Source organism: Leptinotarsa decemlineata, unplaced genomic scaffold, assembly GCF_025532065.1.
Source record: "Leptinotarsa decemlineata unplaced genomic scaffold, Ldec_3_MD MMD2_tig00000218_RagTag_RagTag, whole genome shotgun sequence".
Taxonomy (NCBI): domain Eukaryota; kingdom Metazoa; phylum Arthropoda; class Insecta; order Coleoptera; family Chrysomelidae; genus Leptinotarsa; species Leptinotarsa decemlineata.
In genome coordinates this window covers 3,498,488-3,517,561 of record NW_027412545.1, presented here as the reverse complement: position 1 = coordinate 3,517,561, position 19,074 = coordinate 3,498,488, and the positions used below count along the sequence as shown (strand labels likewise).

Here is a 19,074-nt window from a genome sequence, read left to right as displayed (position 1 = left end):
CAAGCGATAACAACTATTTCAACCTAGCGAGGAATTTCGGATCTTCAACGTCGATTGGCAATAGGAGAATGCGAAGTGAGTGATAAGTACTGATCAAAGCAGTTATTCAGGGAGCATACATCTATTCTTGTACATTTCAGGTATGGTTTTCTATGGAACGGAAGATTCCCATTACTATGATTTTAAATGAATAAAATCAACTTGTAACTGAAATACATTGTTAACATCCTCTGAATAAAGATCTTAAAAGTTGAGGTAGTGTTTTGAAAGGTCACATAGGAGCAGTTTCATCTAGTGCTAAATTGAAACATAACAAATGGAAGGTTACTCAATACAGATAGCAAGCTAACCTAACGAATGACAGAAATCAACATCTGCACACGATAAATCAAGGCAGAAATTGCTCTTCCATCCAACCAGCAACAGCTAACTCCTATTACTACAAATTATTTTGCAATCAAACTTGAAGGAAAAAGAAAGGTTGAAAAGCAAAAAAAGAGAGGCCAAATCATTTTTATTGGTATTAAAATGAACAATACCCACACCATAAATCAAACGCTTGAGGATGGTAATGAGTGAAAGAAACACCACCTCGAACATATCACGCAAACTTCATATACGTAACGAAGATAGACAGCAGGAAGATGAATGGCTTACAAACTTCAGCCATGCGTACCTCGATAAATGTCACCATAACAGCTACAAGAAAAAACAAATGATATACACGGCCCACTTGGCTAGCGAGCCCATCCGGGAAAAATCCAATATCGGACAAGTTATTTATTTAATTCGGTATTTCCAATCACAACAGATGACTTCAACGACGGTCGATTGATTTTTCTCTAATGTTGGATTCAGAACGATTACAAAAGAATCTCCGATAACGGGATCTCCAAAATGAGGCGTATTATTAGGGTTCACTGTTTCTAATAGACTTTCAAAGGACAATAGCAACATGGGCGCAACGCCGAATATTATAGAAGGCGATATGAGTACTTATTAAAGCAACCTTTTTTCCCTTCTGAGAAAGTTTGAGAAAAACACAGAAAACATTGCTTAAAAATGATACTTGATGAATTTCAAATAGCAGTTTTAGACTAGACAATACTGAAATCTGAAATTCTGTAGGAAACTTCTGCAGGAAAACTTCAAAATTAAAAAAGCTTTTGGATTAATATTGATGAAACACCTATAGTGATAGTTGGGATACAATCGTTAAAATAATTATTACTTAAATTTGAATGGACTTTTTGCGATCTCTCCATTGAGAAGTTTCGTCTCGTTCTAAAATTCTCGAAGACATTCAGTTATCTCCATTGTGTTTACTTTTTTGAATTAATATTATTCAACATGAAATTCTGCGTTTCATGTATGATAGCGTTATTATCAGTTAGTTTCAGAAACATCCAGAATACGGAATACACATTTTTTTTCCAGGAAATATCATCATGAAAATACTGTAGATTGTTATGTTTCTCAATAAAGTGCTGAAACAACTTTCAAAACTTTACTGAAAGAAACTTGTTTCGAATAATCTTAAGTTATGTTTGGTAATGAGGTTGAAATTTGTGCACCGTAAAACTTGCAAGAGATATTTACAACCGAGAACTTAAAAAAAAATATACGTGATTCGGTATATCGACGGTCTACAGCATGGTTGCACAGACTTATGAAGACTAGGGGCCACTCGGGCAAATCATGAACTGATGGCGGGCCGGCCGCCAGAAGTATAGGTAATTAAAGACAATAAAGAATTGATAATAATTTATTAAAATTCAAAAAGAATTTATTAATTTGAAGCGTGGCACTGCATAGTGCTTACAATCTTTTTTATATTTGGCTCAAATTTACTTGTAGCAACACGTAAAACTGCTTCCAAACTTTCATTTGCAAGGCGGTTTCGATTTTTTGTTTTATTATTATTTAGTATTGAAAAAGTTTGTTCACATATATAGGTAGAACCAAATAAGCTGGCACATTTCAGAGCGTTTATGCGTACATATTTTTATCAATGCAGCGGTAAAAGTTCAGCAAGTCTCCTTCGTTGAATTTGTTGCGTAAATCTTGATCGTTTTGAATGCCGATAATTTCTAACTGCATTGACTCTGGCGCATTTTCAACTGAAATCGTGAAAGGATTGCTGAATATGTCCAACAGAGGTTTCACTTTTTTAAACTCCGAAAATCTGTCTTGAAAAGATTGAATCAAAATATCTAGCTTTTCTACATAACTGAAATTAATCGCAGTTTCGTTGAATTTTTCAGCCATTTTCTTATAATTCGGAAAATGATTGTAATTTCCAGAATTCAATTGTGATCTGAAAAGTGTCAGCTTGCATTGAAAGGATGATACATGAGCGTAGAGCTGAGATATCAGTTGATTTTTGCCTTGAAGCCGTGTGTTCAAGGAATTCAAATGATTTGTAATGTCAACTAAAAAAGCGAAATCACACAACCAATCAGGATTTTTAAGTTCCGGGACATTCCTTTGCTTTTCCGCCAGAAATATTCCAATTTCTTCTATTAAATTTAGAAATCGTTCCAGTGTCAATCCACGGCTTAGCCACCTTACTTCTGTATAATACAGTAAATCTCCGTATTCGCTTTCGATGTCATCAAGGAATTGTTTGAATTGTCTGTGATTGAGTCCTCGTGATTTTATAAAATCTACAGTCGAAACTATCAATTTCATGACATTTTGAAATTCAATTTTTTTAGAACAGAGGGTTTCTTGGTGGTGTGAAACTGCATGAGATCTTCAGCGTTTATGTTTTTTCCTTGCAGATGCTTTTTCAGCAAAGTAACTAGCCAGGAATTGACACCAATTATCGAAGGAGCACCGTCAGTCGCAACTCCCGATAATTTTAATAAGTCCAAATCAGTTTTTGAACACTCATCCAAAAGTGAAGTTGAGCTGTGGAACTAATATCAGTGGATTCGTCGAGCGCTAATGAAAAAAATGCAATAATCTTAGTTTTTTCAATTAATTGTTCCGCAATATTACCTGACGAAGACATAATTCGTCTTTGGATAGTCATACGATTCAGTTGAATTTTCTCAAACTTTTTTGCTGCTTCTGGACACATTTTCTTAGCGGCAATTTCTATGCATTCTTTTACAAAATCGCCATCATTGAAGGGGCGACTTCGCTTTGCTATCATTCGAGAAATTTCATAACTAACTTCTGTAGCTGTTTCTGAATCTTGAATGGGTTTTGTAAACATAGCTTGCTGACCAATAAGCTTCCGTTTTAAAGACAACATTTTTTGCTTTCTTAATTCGCCTGTAAACTTGGTGAAAGAAGGATGCTGCGTTTCATAGTGCCTTTTTACATTATATTCCTTTGCAATCGCAACAGAATTCTTGCAAATTAAACAAACGACTTTGTTATGCGACCATACAAAAAAGTATTTCTCAGTCCAAATTTCTTGAAACTGCCGATTTTCATCTTTGACCTTACGTTTTTTACTAGGTCCTGGCTTCTCCATGTTGCGTTCTAATCCTGGCTAGGATTAACACAGCACCTAAAAACAATTACAGAATCTACTTAAATTACCCATTCTTTTTTAAATTATCAAAAATAATTGATTAAATTCCTCAGAAATTTTAAGATTTTTATACAGATTTTATATCTGAAATAATGACGTAATTATTACAGTTAGAGAAATTCTGATAAAAATAGTAATTTCTTTGTTTTATTTTAATATTTGGCCAACATTAAAGCTAAATTTGATTTAAATTGATTAAATAGGAAGGAAAACACTTATTAATAACAGAGTTTTACTTACGATTTCACAACACAATTATACACGGCACTTGACGGGTTAACAGAAAATCTACGTTGAATGTGGATCAAAATATATGACACCGACTAGTCGAGTTAAAATCTACACTAGAACTATTGCCTCCCCAAAACATTATTAAACAGCACTTATTCTCAATCACTTATTACTTCGCTTTGTATTTTCGCGCTTATTTTTTTCTGTTGACATTTCACTCAAATTAAAATCGAACTGTCGGTCGCTGCGGTTAGCGTGGCTTTTATACCGCGCATGCTACTCTGGAAGCTTCGTGTATCTACTCGTACCTACGCGAGCAATCCGGAATTCGGGACTATTGCTATCTCGCTTGCTCACACCGCGCTATAAAATTCTTGATTTCTCTACTTCTACTATTTTGAACTTTATATAAAGGCGGCAAGCGATGTTACTTGACTTAGCATTTTTGGGCGCTAGATTCAAATAGCGCACGCGCTAGATTCAAATAGCGCACGCGCTAGATTCAAATAGCGCGCCCGCGAGATTCAAATTACTTTTCGAACATATTTTTTTTTGGTTTTATTCTGGAATAGAATTAAATATTCTTCGAATGTACGAGAGTATTATTTTTGCTGTCGGCGAGCCACCAGTATTCGACCGGCGGGCCGCGGTCTGTGCATCCATGGTCTACAGAGTATCCAAAAACCATTTGAAGAAACATTATTTCTGTTTAATAAATATTATTGGAATCAATCTAATTACATGACATTAATTTCAAAAGAATTATCATGGATTCGTTATATATATATATATATATATATATATATATATATATATATATATATATATATATATATATATATATATATATATATATATATAGAAAGAGTTAAATTACCTCAGGATAGATGTCAAATTGCCAAAAAATAAGACACAACCCTGGATTCAACGCAAACAATTACTGGACCAAATAATTGAAACAATAGATAAAACAGTCTGTTACTGTTGTCTCAAAAACATTTATCTTTTAATTTTGTCACAAATTTAAAAGACACCAGGTGGAGTTTGGAATGACAGTTGCTTATTGATTGATACGTCAAAAGCGAAGATACTACCACATATGACTGAGCTAGAAGAGAGCTTGAATAAAAAAATCAGTGATATTGGAAAAAATGCACTGCAATTCAATGAGCTTAACGAAAGATTTGTTCCTCTCCTTCATAACCTATTCGTGTGGAAAATATAGGACGAATAAATATAACTGGGATATAAAAGAAAACAATGTCACCAATAATTTTTCATTTTTTATTTTGCTGAGATTTGTTTTGGGTAATACTGAACTGAGTACAAGATGTTATATAATATACATTATTCGAACAGTTTTTAAGACAGTTTTCCTGAAAATGAAGAAGATTCTACTGAGGATCAGAATGGAAAATTCAAATAGGGTTTTGAAACTAGAGAACACTAAGTTTTCACATTGGTGAGTAGTGTATGGTTCTCAAGTACATTTGCTCATCTAGGTAATTGATAATGAAGGTTTTGATTTTTAACTTATTTTAACCATGTACTCTCAACGTTTTGATGCTGTGCCAGGCGTATTACACTTCGAACTCTTATACAAGCCAAGCTCTAACACGGAAAGGCGATCGCACATACAGCAGAGAGTCTATATTACTCGGCAGTGAATTGCCCCGTGTTGAGCCAAACGTTCAGAATCGGAGGTCAGTGTAAAAGTCATTTTTGATTAGTTATTCAGAACAAACTTCTATACCCCACCCATCTCAAAGTATGTAGTTTTTAAAATTGTGCTAGTTTCATCCGTGTATATTGTTGTTACTGAAATATATACAACAGAACTTAACGTTCAGAATTTCTATTGTATCAACTGAAACCAGCTTGAGGCACTCGTAGTTTACCTGAACTATTTCAATATAGTTCTAAACTATTCAAACCCTGTTGGAGCTAGAAGGCATCAATGAATAGACCGGTATCCTAGCGACTGGGAAATATAACGTTTTCAATACTTTTTCCAAAGATATTCCCGTCGTACGCGAGGAGAAATGTCGATGGGCCAGTCGGGGCCCATATTTCCGGTTAGCACGAGTGACAATTTACCTCGACACGATCGGTGATCGGCTAAGGGCGGCGCTGCTGGGTCCATTTGTCACCGCCAACTCGACTTAGCATATCACACCGCCTCTCAATTTGCCTTCGGCGGTCGCCACCGTTCCCGAATTCCAATTTTCAATTTCCCGACCTTTTAAGTGCCACCGCCCTGTCGAACCATAAAACTCACTCCGATGACCCAGTTCATCTGTTTCGCGATGTTGTTTTGTCGACGGTGTGGCTTCATCTCACAGTGACGTATCGTCAGATAAATTCAGAGGAGAACAGTTTGTTGAAAATTGAAATCTAAAAAATTATACATTCGTGATAACATGAAGACGACATCAACATACTCTAAACAGTCTAATGAGAAAACTATTTGCGTACGATTTACGGAATGAATTGCGATTGCGATAAAATATGTTGGTCAAACTAGGCGGGCTACAATAACACTTTTTAAAGAAACATGTTTCATATACTCGGTTTTGGCTATCAGAGAAATCTAGTGTTGCTCAAGATGCTTTGAAGATCGGCTATATACGGCCATAGACTTTTAAACTTCTCTCATAGTATAGGAATTTAAAAATGTAGATTGTTTCAATATAGTATTCTCTCTACAAAAAAGATTCATCAGATATTTATGCACAAGGATTCATGCCGCCCATTATTTGTGAAGCAAAAAATTCTGACCTTAGTATGCCTTTTTATTTTGGAAACAGTGTGTCTTATCCACTAAAAAAATATGAAAATCAATTTAATACCACCTCAACTTATAGTACACGTCAGTCTTACTTCATTTCCCTTCCAACACCTACTCTATCCCTTACACAAAATTCTATTTTTTCCAATAGCAAGAAGCTATTTAATCACCTTCCCATTAATTTAAGGCGAATATATAATGAAAAGAAATTCAGAAAGAAAGTAAAAGAATTCCTTGTTGGGAGGCCCTATTATAGAGTGGACGAATTCTACCAAGGCTCTATCGAGTAATTGGCATGTAGCTTTGTGTAAACAAGTTATTGAAATCAACATGAAATGGCTATCAATGTTCATTATATAGCATTATATATTTACGACTTTGCCAGTAAGATGTTGGATAATAAAGCATATTTTGATTTGATTTGGGATCAGCGACGAAGGTCCCACTCCAAGCACTCTGTTGTTCACTCGATGACGTAGTAGTTGAATATAGACCCCAGAAAATAATTGCGTGTCACAAAAGTAATCATTAAATTGAGATACACTATCGGTATAAACTATAACTGATTTGATGACAGTCGTTTGATGACCCACATTTCGGATTTAACGTTTCGTCCAGATATAGGTATATGAAACGTATATTCGGTTATGAATAATTTTCAGCAGAATGCACATCATGAGATGCGCAACTTCTAATACGTTTTGTTAAAATAGAAATCCAACTAATCCAACGAATTTCTGATTACTAATACTGATAATACTCTTGTTGTTATAGAAATTGTTCAGTACTATTCAAAATTCAGTACTGAAAATACTTTCAAAAAAATAAAATGAAATAATTTACTGTATCTATCAATTTCAATTCTTTTTAGTAGTACTATTTACCAACAAAATATAAAAACAGACTTCATATTTGCAATATTTTTCATTTTATAAAAAAATAGTCTTGTTGGCTCAAAAAATTATTGTTTCCACTGAAACATATGATTTTGAATTGTTTTTGTGGTTCAAAGGCGTCGACTGCGAGGTCATTGGCCTTCTACTATTAGTTTGTTTATCATTTGTTTCTTTGTTTAAATTTTTGAGTATAGCCCTATAGCTTTCATAAATTTTATAATCTCATCCAAATTTTTTTATAATTTTTCCGACATTCCTTCAGAGAACTTGGTATTTCAAATCGTTGTCTAACTCCATCATATTGGACACAGTTTAGCAAGATATGTTTCAGTGTTAGCCCCCATATTGGTTGTCGTTGTCCTCAGAGCATGAATATGTTTGTTAAGTTGGTGTCACTTACTCTCAAGCGTGTGATCACAGTTTGTTCTCTTCGTGTCTGTGGAATAGAATACCTCCAGGGTGTGATTTTTGGCTTCACCTCTTTCAATTTTGTATCTGTTCCCTCCCATTCAGTTTGCCATAAACCCATAATCTGTTATTTGATTTTTTTTAAGTCTTCTTGTCGAATAGGAATATTATAAACATCAGGTGTTTCGGTAGCACGTTTGATCTGCTAGTTCATTACACGAGATTCCTTGGTGACTGGGACCCCATGAGAATTCAATGTGTCTTTCATTCCTATTCATCCAGTGTATGATTGCCGATATGGTTCATACCAGTGGACTGTAATTGTCTTTTTGTGCTTTGGTTTGATCGAATTCGTCATTGTTTGAAAACATTTTTGACTAAACAGTCCACGAACACTGCTAAATTTTCATAATTTTGAGTGTTGGTCTATAGGATGTTTTTTCCGCTTCTGGTATGTTGCTCACGTAATGGAACTGTTACCAATTAACAAATCATTTTTCAGACAATTGTTTCATACGAGCAGTTGAGCCATATTGAAGTCAGTCGAGTACCAGGGACACTGTTGTTCGAGTCGGATTTTTCCTGCACTGACGAGAGCTAATACCTCGGAGTCGGTCTATACTCGATTGATTACAGTCGTGATCATGCTGCTGTATGGACGTAAAACATCTGCAAGACTAACCTCTGTGAGGTATCTTACATAAATGTCTGTCAGATATAACTCAATGACCATCGAGCTGGGCTGGTTTCCAGCAGGCAGCAAACTAATTGACGACTACTTTGCTCGTCACAAGTATCTTTCCGAAATTATGAGTGAACGAACTATGAAAAATAATGATGTAATGACGGAAAGCTGTCATTATTGGCTCTTGCGTCTGGTTTTAGTGTCATGATTCTCGAACTCAATGAACACTTACCCCACGGTGTGGAAATTGGTCTTTGGTTAATGATGCCGACGCGCCCTCCCGAATGTATCGGGGATTCAGGGACAGGAAACAACCAGCTCAAAATTAGGAAGAAATAACGATAATAACGTGTCGATATTTCTTAACCAAACACAAGTAAAATAACAAAATTATTCAGGGAAGCGGCATTCAGGCAAGTTTCTCTACCATGCAACGCAGTAAACCCACAGAAACATCAGAAGTTGTACGTGTGAGCTGGAATTGAAAAAATAATCAAGTGGTTATGTAGATTTAATCCAAAACGTTGTCAACGTAGCAACAAACTGGTTACAAAATTATGTACTGAATTATTTGAATAAAAGACAGGTTTCGAGGTTTCTGAATAGGATGAAGGTTAACTAGAAAGTGTCATTTCTTTTCGAGTTTAAAATTCGTGGATTTTCGGAATTTCTTCCTGACTTTTCGCTGGCGCGAGTGGCTAGCTTCTTCAGAGGTTTAACCATCATGGCTTGCTGTCCGATGGCTACCTTTTTGGCTTTGTAAAGCGTATGTATGCCTTGTCAGGTAATCAGTTGTATTTATACCTGTATTTGTACCTGCATTTGTACCTGTACTCGTTTCTGCACTTGAACTTGGAATATTAACAATCTTGCTGCCTGTTGTCCTGTTCGTTATTCTCGAAATCCTTAAAATGGGGTTCCATATTTGATTGAGGTGCACCGCTTCTTCTTTTCGGTTGAAATTCTCCGTGTGTTTGTGGATCTCTATTGCCTCCCGTACCAGTCGACTATGGTATCTCTGGTTGGGGGCAATTAGTTCTATGTTTTCAAACAAAATTCTGTGGTCTCCTTCACTGAGTGCGTATTCAGCCACAGCTGGCTTGTCCGTTTGGCCTAGTCTGAAGTTCCTTTTATGCTCCTTTAGTCTTGTTCCCATGGATCGTTTGGTGGTTCCGATATATTCCTTTCCACAAGTGCACGGTATGCGGTAGACCCCTGCTGCTGATAATGGGTATCTTTTGTCTTTAGCCGACCTGAGGCTTTGTTGAATCTTCCTCGTGGGTTTGAAGACTGTTTCGATGTCGTGTTTGCCCAATAGTTTTCCAATTCTGTCCGTGGAACCATCTGATCCTTTTTCGCTTTCTGAACCGTGGTATCCTTCGGTTTTATGGCATTTCTGGTCTCGGAGGCACTGTATCCATTCGATCTCAAGGTCACTTCAAGGTATTTCAGTTCCCTCTCCAGATGTTCTGGTTCACATATTCTCCGAGCCCGTTCCGTTAGAGTGGAGATGACTCCTCTCTTTTGGCTAGGATGGTGATTCGGTAGTGGGGGCAAGTATCTATCTATGTGTGTGGGATTTCGATACACTTTATGGGTTAGTCTGGTACCACATCGTTCTACTAGTACATCTAGGAAAGCTATCCGTGGGTCTTGCTCAATCTCCATGGCGAATTCTATGCTCGGGTGTTGGGCGTTCAAGTAGTTTAGGAAACGGTTCAGGGCGTCTCTTTCATATTTCCAGATGACGAAGGTGTCATTCATGTAACGTAGCCACAAGGTCGGCTTCAATTCAAAAGTGTCTATCGTCTTCCCTTCAAACCGTTTCGTGAAATAATTTGATATCACTGGGCTAAGTGGACTCCCCATCGCAACGCCATCTAGTTGCTCATAGAAGTTTCCCCCCCCCCCCATTGAAAGTAACTTCATGTGAGACATGTTCTAGAGAGTTCGACGATGTCATTCGGAAACACGTGGGCTAATCCCCTCAGAGAGTCTTCAAGTGGGACATTGGTTAACAAAAACGCCACATCGAAGCTGACCAGAATATCCGTCGGCTCCAGCGTTAAGCCCCTAATTTTACCAACGAAGTCTGTCGAGTCCTTGACGTAGGAGTTGGTCTTTTCCACATGGGGTTGTAGGAGCGAGGCCAGATGTCTCGCCAAGTGGTAGGTCGGAGAGCCCGGGGTACTGACTATCGGTCTCAGTGGCATGTTGGTTTTTAGATTTTTGGAAGCCTGTAGAGCCTAGGTGGAACAGCTTCAGTTCTAAGATTGGCTTTCTGTGTGGTTTCCGACAGTGAGGAAGATCTTATGACTCTGTTCACGTTTCTTAACTTAGATTGCGTTGGGTCCCGTTGAAGTTTGCGATAGTTTGCCGGGTCTAGTAGTTCTTCAATTTTGTTGTTATATTCTTCCGTTTTCAGAATCACCGTAGCATTTCCTTTGTCTGCTGGAAGTATCGTGATGCTCTCATCAGAGTTCAAGTTCTTTAAGGCTGCAATCTCTCTTTTAGAGATGTTGCATTTAGGAGGTCGTGCCTTGTTCAGGATGTTTGCTGTTATAATCCTGATGTCTTCCGCTCCTTCATCCGATAGATTCCTGATTGCCGCTTCTGTACCAGCGATAATTTCCTCATTTGGAACCCGTCGTGGCACAATCGCGAAGTTAACGCCTCGTGCTAACACTGACGTTTCATCTTCAGTGAGAACCCGGTCCGTTCGGTTTATGACCACTCTGGACAAGTCTAAACGAGGGGCCGCTGTACATACAGCCTCGTATAGTTTTTCGAACTTCACTTTGTGTTTTTTGCTCACTCTGTCCCGTTCATTTTTCACTTTTTTGTAGGATATGCCATCAAGTTTGTCCCAGTCCTCGGGTTTCATCCGGTTGCCAAATTCAAGGTGTAGTTTCAACAAGGCATTGACAGTCTCCGCTAGCTGGCTCCGTGTATGATGAATTCGTTCTCGCAGGAAGGCTTTCTCACTTCTCGAATGAATTCGATTTGCTTGAACTGATTTAAAGGACCGTTTCAGTTTCAAGAAAGCTGGTGTGATGTTGGCGTCCCGACAGCGGCATAAAAATGTCAATGTTTCCAGTAAGTGTGTTTTACATTTCCTGCCTTTATCCAGTTGGTTGTATAATCTCCAAATTTCCTCCCCGTAGAGGTTTTTTGCCCCCAAACAGGGATACCATAGCCGACTGGTACTGGAGGCAATAGAGATCCACAAACACACGGAGAATTTCAACTGAAAAGAAGAAGCGGTGCACGTCAATTGAATATGAAATCCCATTTTAAGGAATTCGAGAATAACGAACAGGACAACAGGCAGCAAGATTGTTAATGTTCCAAGTTCAAGTGCAGGAACGAGTACAGGTAGAAATGCAGATACAAATACAGGTACAAATACAACTGATTACCTGACAAGGCATAAATACGCTTTACGAAGCCGAAAAGGTGGTAATCGGACTGCAAGCCATGATGGTTAAATCTCTGATGGAGCTAGACACTCGCGCCAGCGAAACGACAGAAAGAAATTCCGAAAGTCCACGGCTTTCAAACTCGAAAAAAAATGACACTGAAAACCTCAGCCGTGAAAGTCTAAACCATTTTGTCGTGAACTAGACAACTCAATTTGAGTTCTTTTTTTTCTGGAAACACAGAAAAAAAAGTATTGCTCTCCAGCCAACCTACTGAAAACACTACGGAGACGAATTATTAATAAATATCATGACGTTATACAGCAAACGCACCAAAATATATACCAATGTTGAAGATAATTTGTATTACTGTTTGGATTGTCTGAGTTGACGAACAATATGCTTAGTTTCTGGGTGAAATACATTTAATTTCGTTATATTTGTATATATTGGAGTACTATATGAATTATTCCAGAATGGAAAAGAACTCACCTTCATCTTGATTTACGATGCAATTCAACTGGATTCTTAGATCGTAACTGTTTATTATCGACTAGCGACCCGCTCTGGCTCTGCACCCATGCCCAATTGCGTAAACCAGAAACAGGTATAATCTATACGAAATCAATCCGTACAGCTGAATGAAAACTAATGTACCGGGACTGATAAAATCACTAATTATTACCATATAAAACCTTCTATAGTCTATCCATTCCCAATTGGAAAGGCAATAAAAATAAGAATACAGTCATAAACATTTCTTGCCTGTGACCCCTAGTCGCTCAGATAGTAAATGTGCTATCAAATGTAGTTGAAGAGTAAAGGCTTGGCTAGTTGGACTGACTGAATACTAATTTTTTGTCCGTTTCACAATATTTCTTTATCAGTGCCGTGTGTTCGTGGGGTTAGGTGAAGTAGTGAGTGGTTTTGCAAACCCATTTTTGAAAACTTTTTCTCGAGATCAATCACCCTGACACCAAACTGATATTTTTGCACTCGACGCCCGTTTCGCTAACAAGGGTAGCATCTTCAGGAGAATCAAATTGATACTGAATCTAAAGACGAGGGTTAGCTGTTTATATACCTGAAGACTTTTGGTCCGATGTGGAATTTGTATATTAAATGATGAATATCCTAATTGATTTTTCAGTAATTAACTAGTGGAACCACTACCTGCAAATTAATTTGTCCGCTTTTTAATCTATTGTTGACAAATTAATTTGCAGGTAGTAGTTCCACTTTCATTCATTAGCAAATGAATTTAAAAACGTCAAAAGCGAGCGACGACCGAAAAACTCTAAGTTACAAGTGACTCAATTCCTTAATTTGACATCACCTTGAATTTTCCGAAAATTCTCTATTCCCATGATTACGCCATTAATAAGAGGTACGAACTTTTTATGAATTTTGTTTCAAATGTTGATTAATTCAATAATTTGAATGGTTGTTTAAGATAAATACACTCTGGAGAGCAGACGTAAATGTCAGGATTGTTCCAGTTGTAATTCCAGGTAACTTACATTATTTCAATCCATCGTTACAATGAGTAAGGAAGCAAATTTGGAGAGACGGTAGCCTAGTGGGTTGACGTGGGTGATCAGCTCCACTCAGTCAATCGACTGATCTGCGAACCAGTGGTTAGAACCGCAAGACCGGACGGTCGGTTTTCACTTTCTATCTTTCAACCGGTGTTAGGAATCACACGTTGAAAAGTAAGATCTCGTTAGTCCTTAGCTCGCACAAGTTTCAATTTTCAAGATCTGTCGTTGTTAGGGTGGGGGGGGTGACAGCTGGTTAACGGAAAAACAGACAGATTTTTTAACAGGATTACGAATCAAACAAAGTTATATATGCTAGGCGAAGGGACTATCAATAAAAAGTATTCAAATGTATTGCTTCAATTTCAAAAAACGTCCAAGAACGAAAGTAGAATATAATTCGAAATTTCGGGCATTCTTGAAACCCCCAAAAAATAGGCCGCCCAATATGATGCCGATGGCACTGTAGTCCATGGCGCTTTCCTTTCCAAACCACTTTCTACCCGACACAAAGCATGCAAACGCCTTGCCGGCTTCATTGCCAACAAACACCCTCACATAAATACGGAACTATTCATCCTTTTATCCTTGGAACGGCGAAAGTCTAGAGCACCAGAATTCATTAGCTAAACGATTCGTTATCCTAAATTCACCCCGGCGAATACTCTATTCCTATGGGCGCATAAAGTTAATAACTTTATGCCGTCGCACCGTCACATTTCACCGTGCAGAGGGCGCGTATGTTGCGTACGAATTCTGACGCCCGGAACATGTTCGGAACATGACACGCTCTGAATTCGACACGGCCAATTAGTCGAAATGTTGACATACAAAAGCAGCGCACGGATTATTCCACCGAAGATAATTAAAAATGTTGAAAGGTATATAATTGTTGTAACATTTCGTTAACTACGATGCTTATTAATATTTTCCGTTGGTGCTGCATCCATGTATGTTGCTACCTGAGAGAGAACTTCGCAAATGCGGGCATGACATGAATATCAAGTCGAACTGACATGACAAAAATTACTAGCGTCTTTGAAAATCACCCCAACACTTTTCGATAGTTTCAATGGACATTAGTCATTTACAAAGTATAAATATCAATGCACCAGCAGTAGAAAACACACTACCAATAGTATTTTATATATATATATATATATATATATATATATATATATATATATATATATATATATATATATATATAAAACAACAAACCTCATGTTCAATCAGTGAACTTGTCACTAGATACAGGCAAACTTATAACCAGACCTAATCGGATTAAGATTTTGACATTTTATATACCCTTATATGTGATGCACTGTTTGGAACTTTTGGTATAGTAATGAATATTACTGGAGTTCAGTCCCAACACCAAACCATTGTTTTAAACACCTCGACACGTGTTTCAATCACCAAGTGATCATCATCAAGGGGAACATTAAACCGTTTAACCTTTAGACTAATTAATCTTCAAGGGGAAGAATCAACTATTTAATCTTTAGACTGTTCAATCTTTGAACTGTTCAATATTCCTTTTGAAGATGATCATTTGGTAATTGAAACACGTGTCGAGGTGTTAAAAACAACGGTTCGGTGTTGGGACAAAACTCTAGTAATATTCATACGCAAATATATTGACCGGTCAAGTTAAACTTGAGAATGAACAATTAGGAGCAAATACTATTCGACCTCCACTATAACACATTTCTTCAGAAAACTAATTTGTTTATCTGAACGAGAATGCTACTCTTCATCAAGATTATGATTGGTGACGAGTTCAATTATAACCACAGCTTATTCATACTAAGGTTGTGAACAACTGTTCATTAAATGATGTTTTTTCAGCAGCACATAACGAAATATACAGTGCATTTCTTTAATGCCCCCCCCCCATTTATTTTTTGAACGGGTCAACTTCAAAAATTAAATTGGGGAAATTGAAGTGAAATTGACAAATGAAATGTTCAAGATGGCGACTGGGCGCCATCTGGAAAAAAAATTAAATGGAAACTACAACAAAATAGCGAAACTTTTAATAATTGCCTTAATACATTGACATTTAACTACATAATATGAGGTAATAAGCTTGATGTCACTTCAAAAGATGCTTGAAATGGTTGCCTTGAACATCTTGACATATTAATAGTCTATCCGATATTTCACAACGAACATTTTCGAGCACAGTAACGTCAATATCTCTATAAATATTTATTATTCTCTGCCGTATATCCAATATTGAAGCAAATTCAGTTCCGTACACATTTTGCTTCAAATTGCCCCATAAAAAAAGTGTAAAGATGTCAAATCTGGCGGGCGGGCTAGCCATTCTGTAGGATATCGACGGCCAATCCAACGACCGGGAAAAGTAGAATCCAAAAGCTTTATTACTTGTCTGGAGAAATGTGGTGATGCTCCATCTTGTTGAATTACAATATCCATATCGAATTCATTCGAATTCGCTTCGACAATTTCAGTAATAGGAGGGTCAACAGTAGTTTCCAGCATATTCAAATACAGTTTCCCTGTTAAATTTTTATCAATAAATAGAGGTCCTACAATATGGTATCCTGATATTTCTGCCGAAACGTTCATTTTTTCTGGATATTGGGTATGTGTTTCCCGGAAAACGTGAGGGTTTGTGTCATTCCAATAACGACAATTTTGTCTTTGAACATTGCCGTTTAAAAAAAAAGTACACTCGTAACTAAAAATTCGGAAAACGTTCATTGAAAATACTTTCGGTCTCGTGAAAGTTACACGTCGCACCGTAAATAAAAAACGTTTCAATTTTTTCCTCCAATGGACGAAAATTGACTATTTTAGAGATTGTTGACGTGGTACCTTTCTGCTAGTAAAACCGAAAACTAAATGAGGATATTTTAACTGAACTGAACATTGTCGTACTGACATTTTTTGTCGTTTTCATGAACAAAAAATAACTCAACAAACCGTATAGGGTTGTTGGAATTACCATATGCAGATAAAAAGGAATATTTCTAGAAATATCGACATCAATGTGTTCGTCTTCATGAAATTATTAAATGTTCCGCCATTTTGTAGTAGGTGAAGATATTGACTTCATATTCTAGGGTTGTGAAGTATTCGTTATGAGCTTCAAAATGATGTAACACAAGACCCCCCTTTCCATTCAATTTTTTCCCAGATGGCGCCCAGTCGCCATCTTGAAAGTTTCATCTGTCAATTTCATTTCAAAATGAATGGCAAATGTATCAAATCCACAAATTTGCAGATACCTCCGTTCCATTGAAATATTACCCTCATTGTCAAAAGTTGCACAGAAGAAGCAAATAATCAACTCCAAAAATAATGCCTAACACTCAATTTATGAAAGCTTTGTATAAAAAATAGATTACGATACTAGTTCTTATATATTATTTCAGGAATTCGGATACTACATATTATGACTTTTGCAGCAGTTGGCTTTTCTAATGAAGTAACGTTTCTCAAAGTTTTCCTCACCAACAAATTTCAAAAATTCATAAAGAATGGTGGGATATCAGATGCTTCGAAGTTCATAAAAGAAGGTCCATAAGAAATTGATAGATGTAGTCGTTAATACGTGGTAGGAATCATAACGAAGAAAAAAATATTGAAACTTTCTATATTTTTTACCACTTTTATTTGTAACTAACATTACTGCAGATTCGTCCTATAAGAACATTTTCAAACTTATACATTAAACACACAGCAAGGGTCTTTTTTTAATCCCTTATTATTCAATATTTATAACTCATTTCTCACTAAAAAGGAAAAAAGAAAGAGAATCAGATTTCTCTAACATATTGATGGCCTAGCAACTATTCAGCGATAATTCAAGCAGATTAGTTCAGACATATTTTTAGAGGTTAGCGGCGGCCATAAAAGTCAATAAATATAAAATTATTTTGCAGTATAGTATTCTGAGTAACCGAGCTATTGATTAGTTGAGTTTACCACTTGTTGCAGAAGCATTACATTCAATTTTGTAATTCATTAAATACTAGCTGTTGCCCGAGACTCCATTTGCGTGGACTGAATTATAAGAGTTTTGCCGGATTCTCGTGTTTTTTGCCTATCTTTAATCTATAAGAAAATCTTTTTACAAACTACAGATATAGTTAATTAATTACACAATCAACTGAATTTCTTTTTTGTGGCATTTTTTCATGAATTTTTTAAACGATATCTTTTAAATTAACATAGGTTTTTTTATTTGAAAGACGACTGAAATCGAACACTTGGGAAGCTTAACGAAATACGTAATTGAAAAGCGCATCCAAAATGGTTAGTCTGTTTTTGAAAGAAATTAGGTTTTTTCAAATATCTTCCATTCTATCCCCTCCGTTGTCATATTATGTTCTTAATCGCTAGATCCGTTACTGTTTATACAGGATGTAACTGAATAAGTGTAGAACATTTAAGAAAGTGATTCCTCGTCGAAAAAAAGATAGAATATTTTATATAAAGAAATTTCATTGGAGCATTCCTTGTTAAGATACAGCTCCTTAAAGGGGATACATAAAATTTGTATAACAATTTTTTTCACAAGCACTAAAAAAGTTACAATATTGAAATTAACCTGACGTGTTGTACTACCAAAAAGACACTTAGCCAGGAATTAATTTGGTTCACCCCATAGTTGTAAGGGGTGGAAAACGCAACCCCTAAAATTTATGTAATTAAATGTAACTTTTTGTCTTATAATTTGTTTACATATGAAAATTTATTTCCGATAGCCTGTTTCGTTCTAAACAAAAAATGTCTCTTGGGTTTTTGCCCAAAATAAACCAGTTCGCAGCTAAAAATTATTTCACGAACAACTACAGAGATACATCGTCATAAATGCTAAAATACGAAACTGATTTATCTAGTAGGTCGCTATTAGCGATAGTGACAATTAAATTGCTATGACGCTGTTTGTAAATTTTCGAAATTGAATTGATACTAATTGTGTATTGTTGTTCTGTTCTTAATTTGTTACTTTAATAATTCACTTGTTATTAAAATGGCATACACAAATGAGGAAATGTCTGATATGCATTACGTTTACGGTCTGTCGCAAGGGAATGGGTTAGAAGCTTCTAGAAGATATCCTGAAATGTATCCTCAACGGCAGCATCCTTCACATAGAATATTTGCTCGACTTCATCAACGATTACGAGAATATGGTTCATTCGACAAAAGAACGCAGGATTGTGGTCGCCACCGAGAAGTACGAACACCACAGCTTCAGGAAGCAGTACTTAATTTGATTGAAGAACAACCTACTATCAGTACTAGAAAGATTGCTTTCCAGCTAAATGTTGATCATATGACGGTATATCGAATTTTAAAGGAGCAACTCTTACACCCTTACCACCTGCAACGGTTACAGGCACTGTTACCGTGAGACTTTCCGAACCGTCTTGAATTTTGCAATTTGATGCTGGAAATGATTAGAAGGAATTGTGACTTTCTGAAGACGATAGAATTCACAGACAAATGTAGTTTTTCTCGGGACAAGATTATTAATTTTCATAATTACCACATATGGGCTGATGAAAACCCTCACGCTAT

At 36.6% G+C, this 19,074-nt stretch overlaps 2 protein-coding genes across 11 annotated transcripts in view; both read right to left on the bottom strand.

Annotated features, from left to right (window-relative positions):
* The window catches only part of Camta (Calmodulin-binding transcription activator), a 995,933-nt gene that overhangs the window by 736,224 nt on the left and 240,635 nt on the right, over window positions 1-19,074 (bottom strand). The window lies entirely within an intron of this gene.
* Window positions 10,777-11,439, bottom strand: LOC111515239 (uncharacterized). The gene has a single exon (XM_023171467.2). The coding sequence runs from the start codon at window positions 11,437-11,439 to the stop codon at window positions 10,777-10,779; it is 663 nt and encodes a 220-aa protein (XP_023027235.2).

Bases quoted from the DNA above. Each gene is read 5' to 3' on its own strand.
- LOC111515239 (XM_023171467.2), bottom strand. From the start codon at position 11,439: ATGAAACCCGAGGACTGGGACAAACTTGATGGCATATCCTACAAAAAA.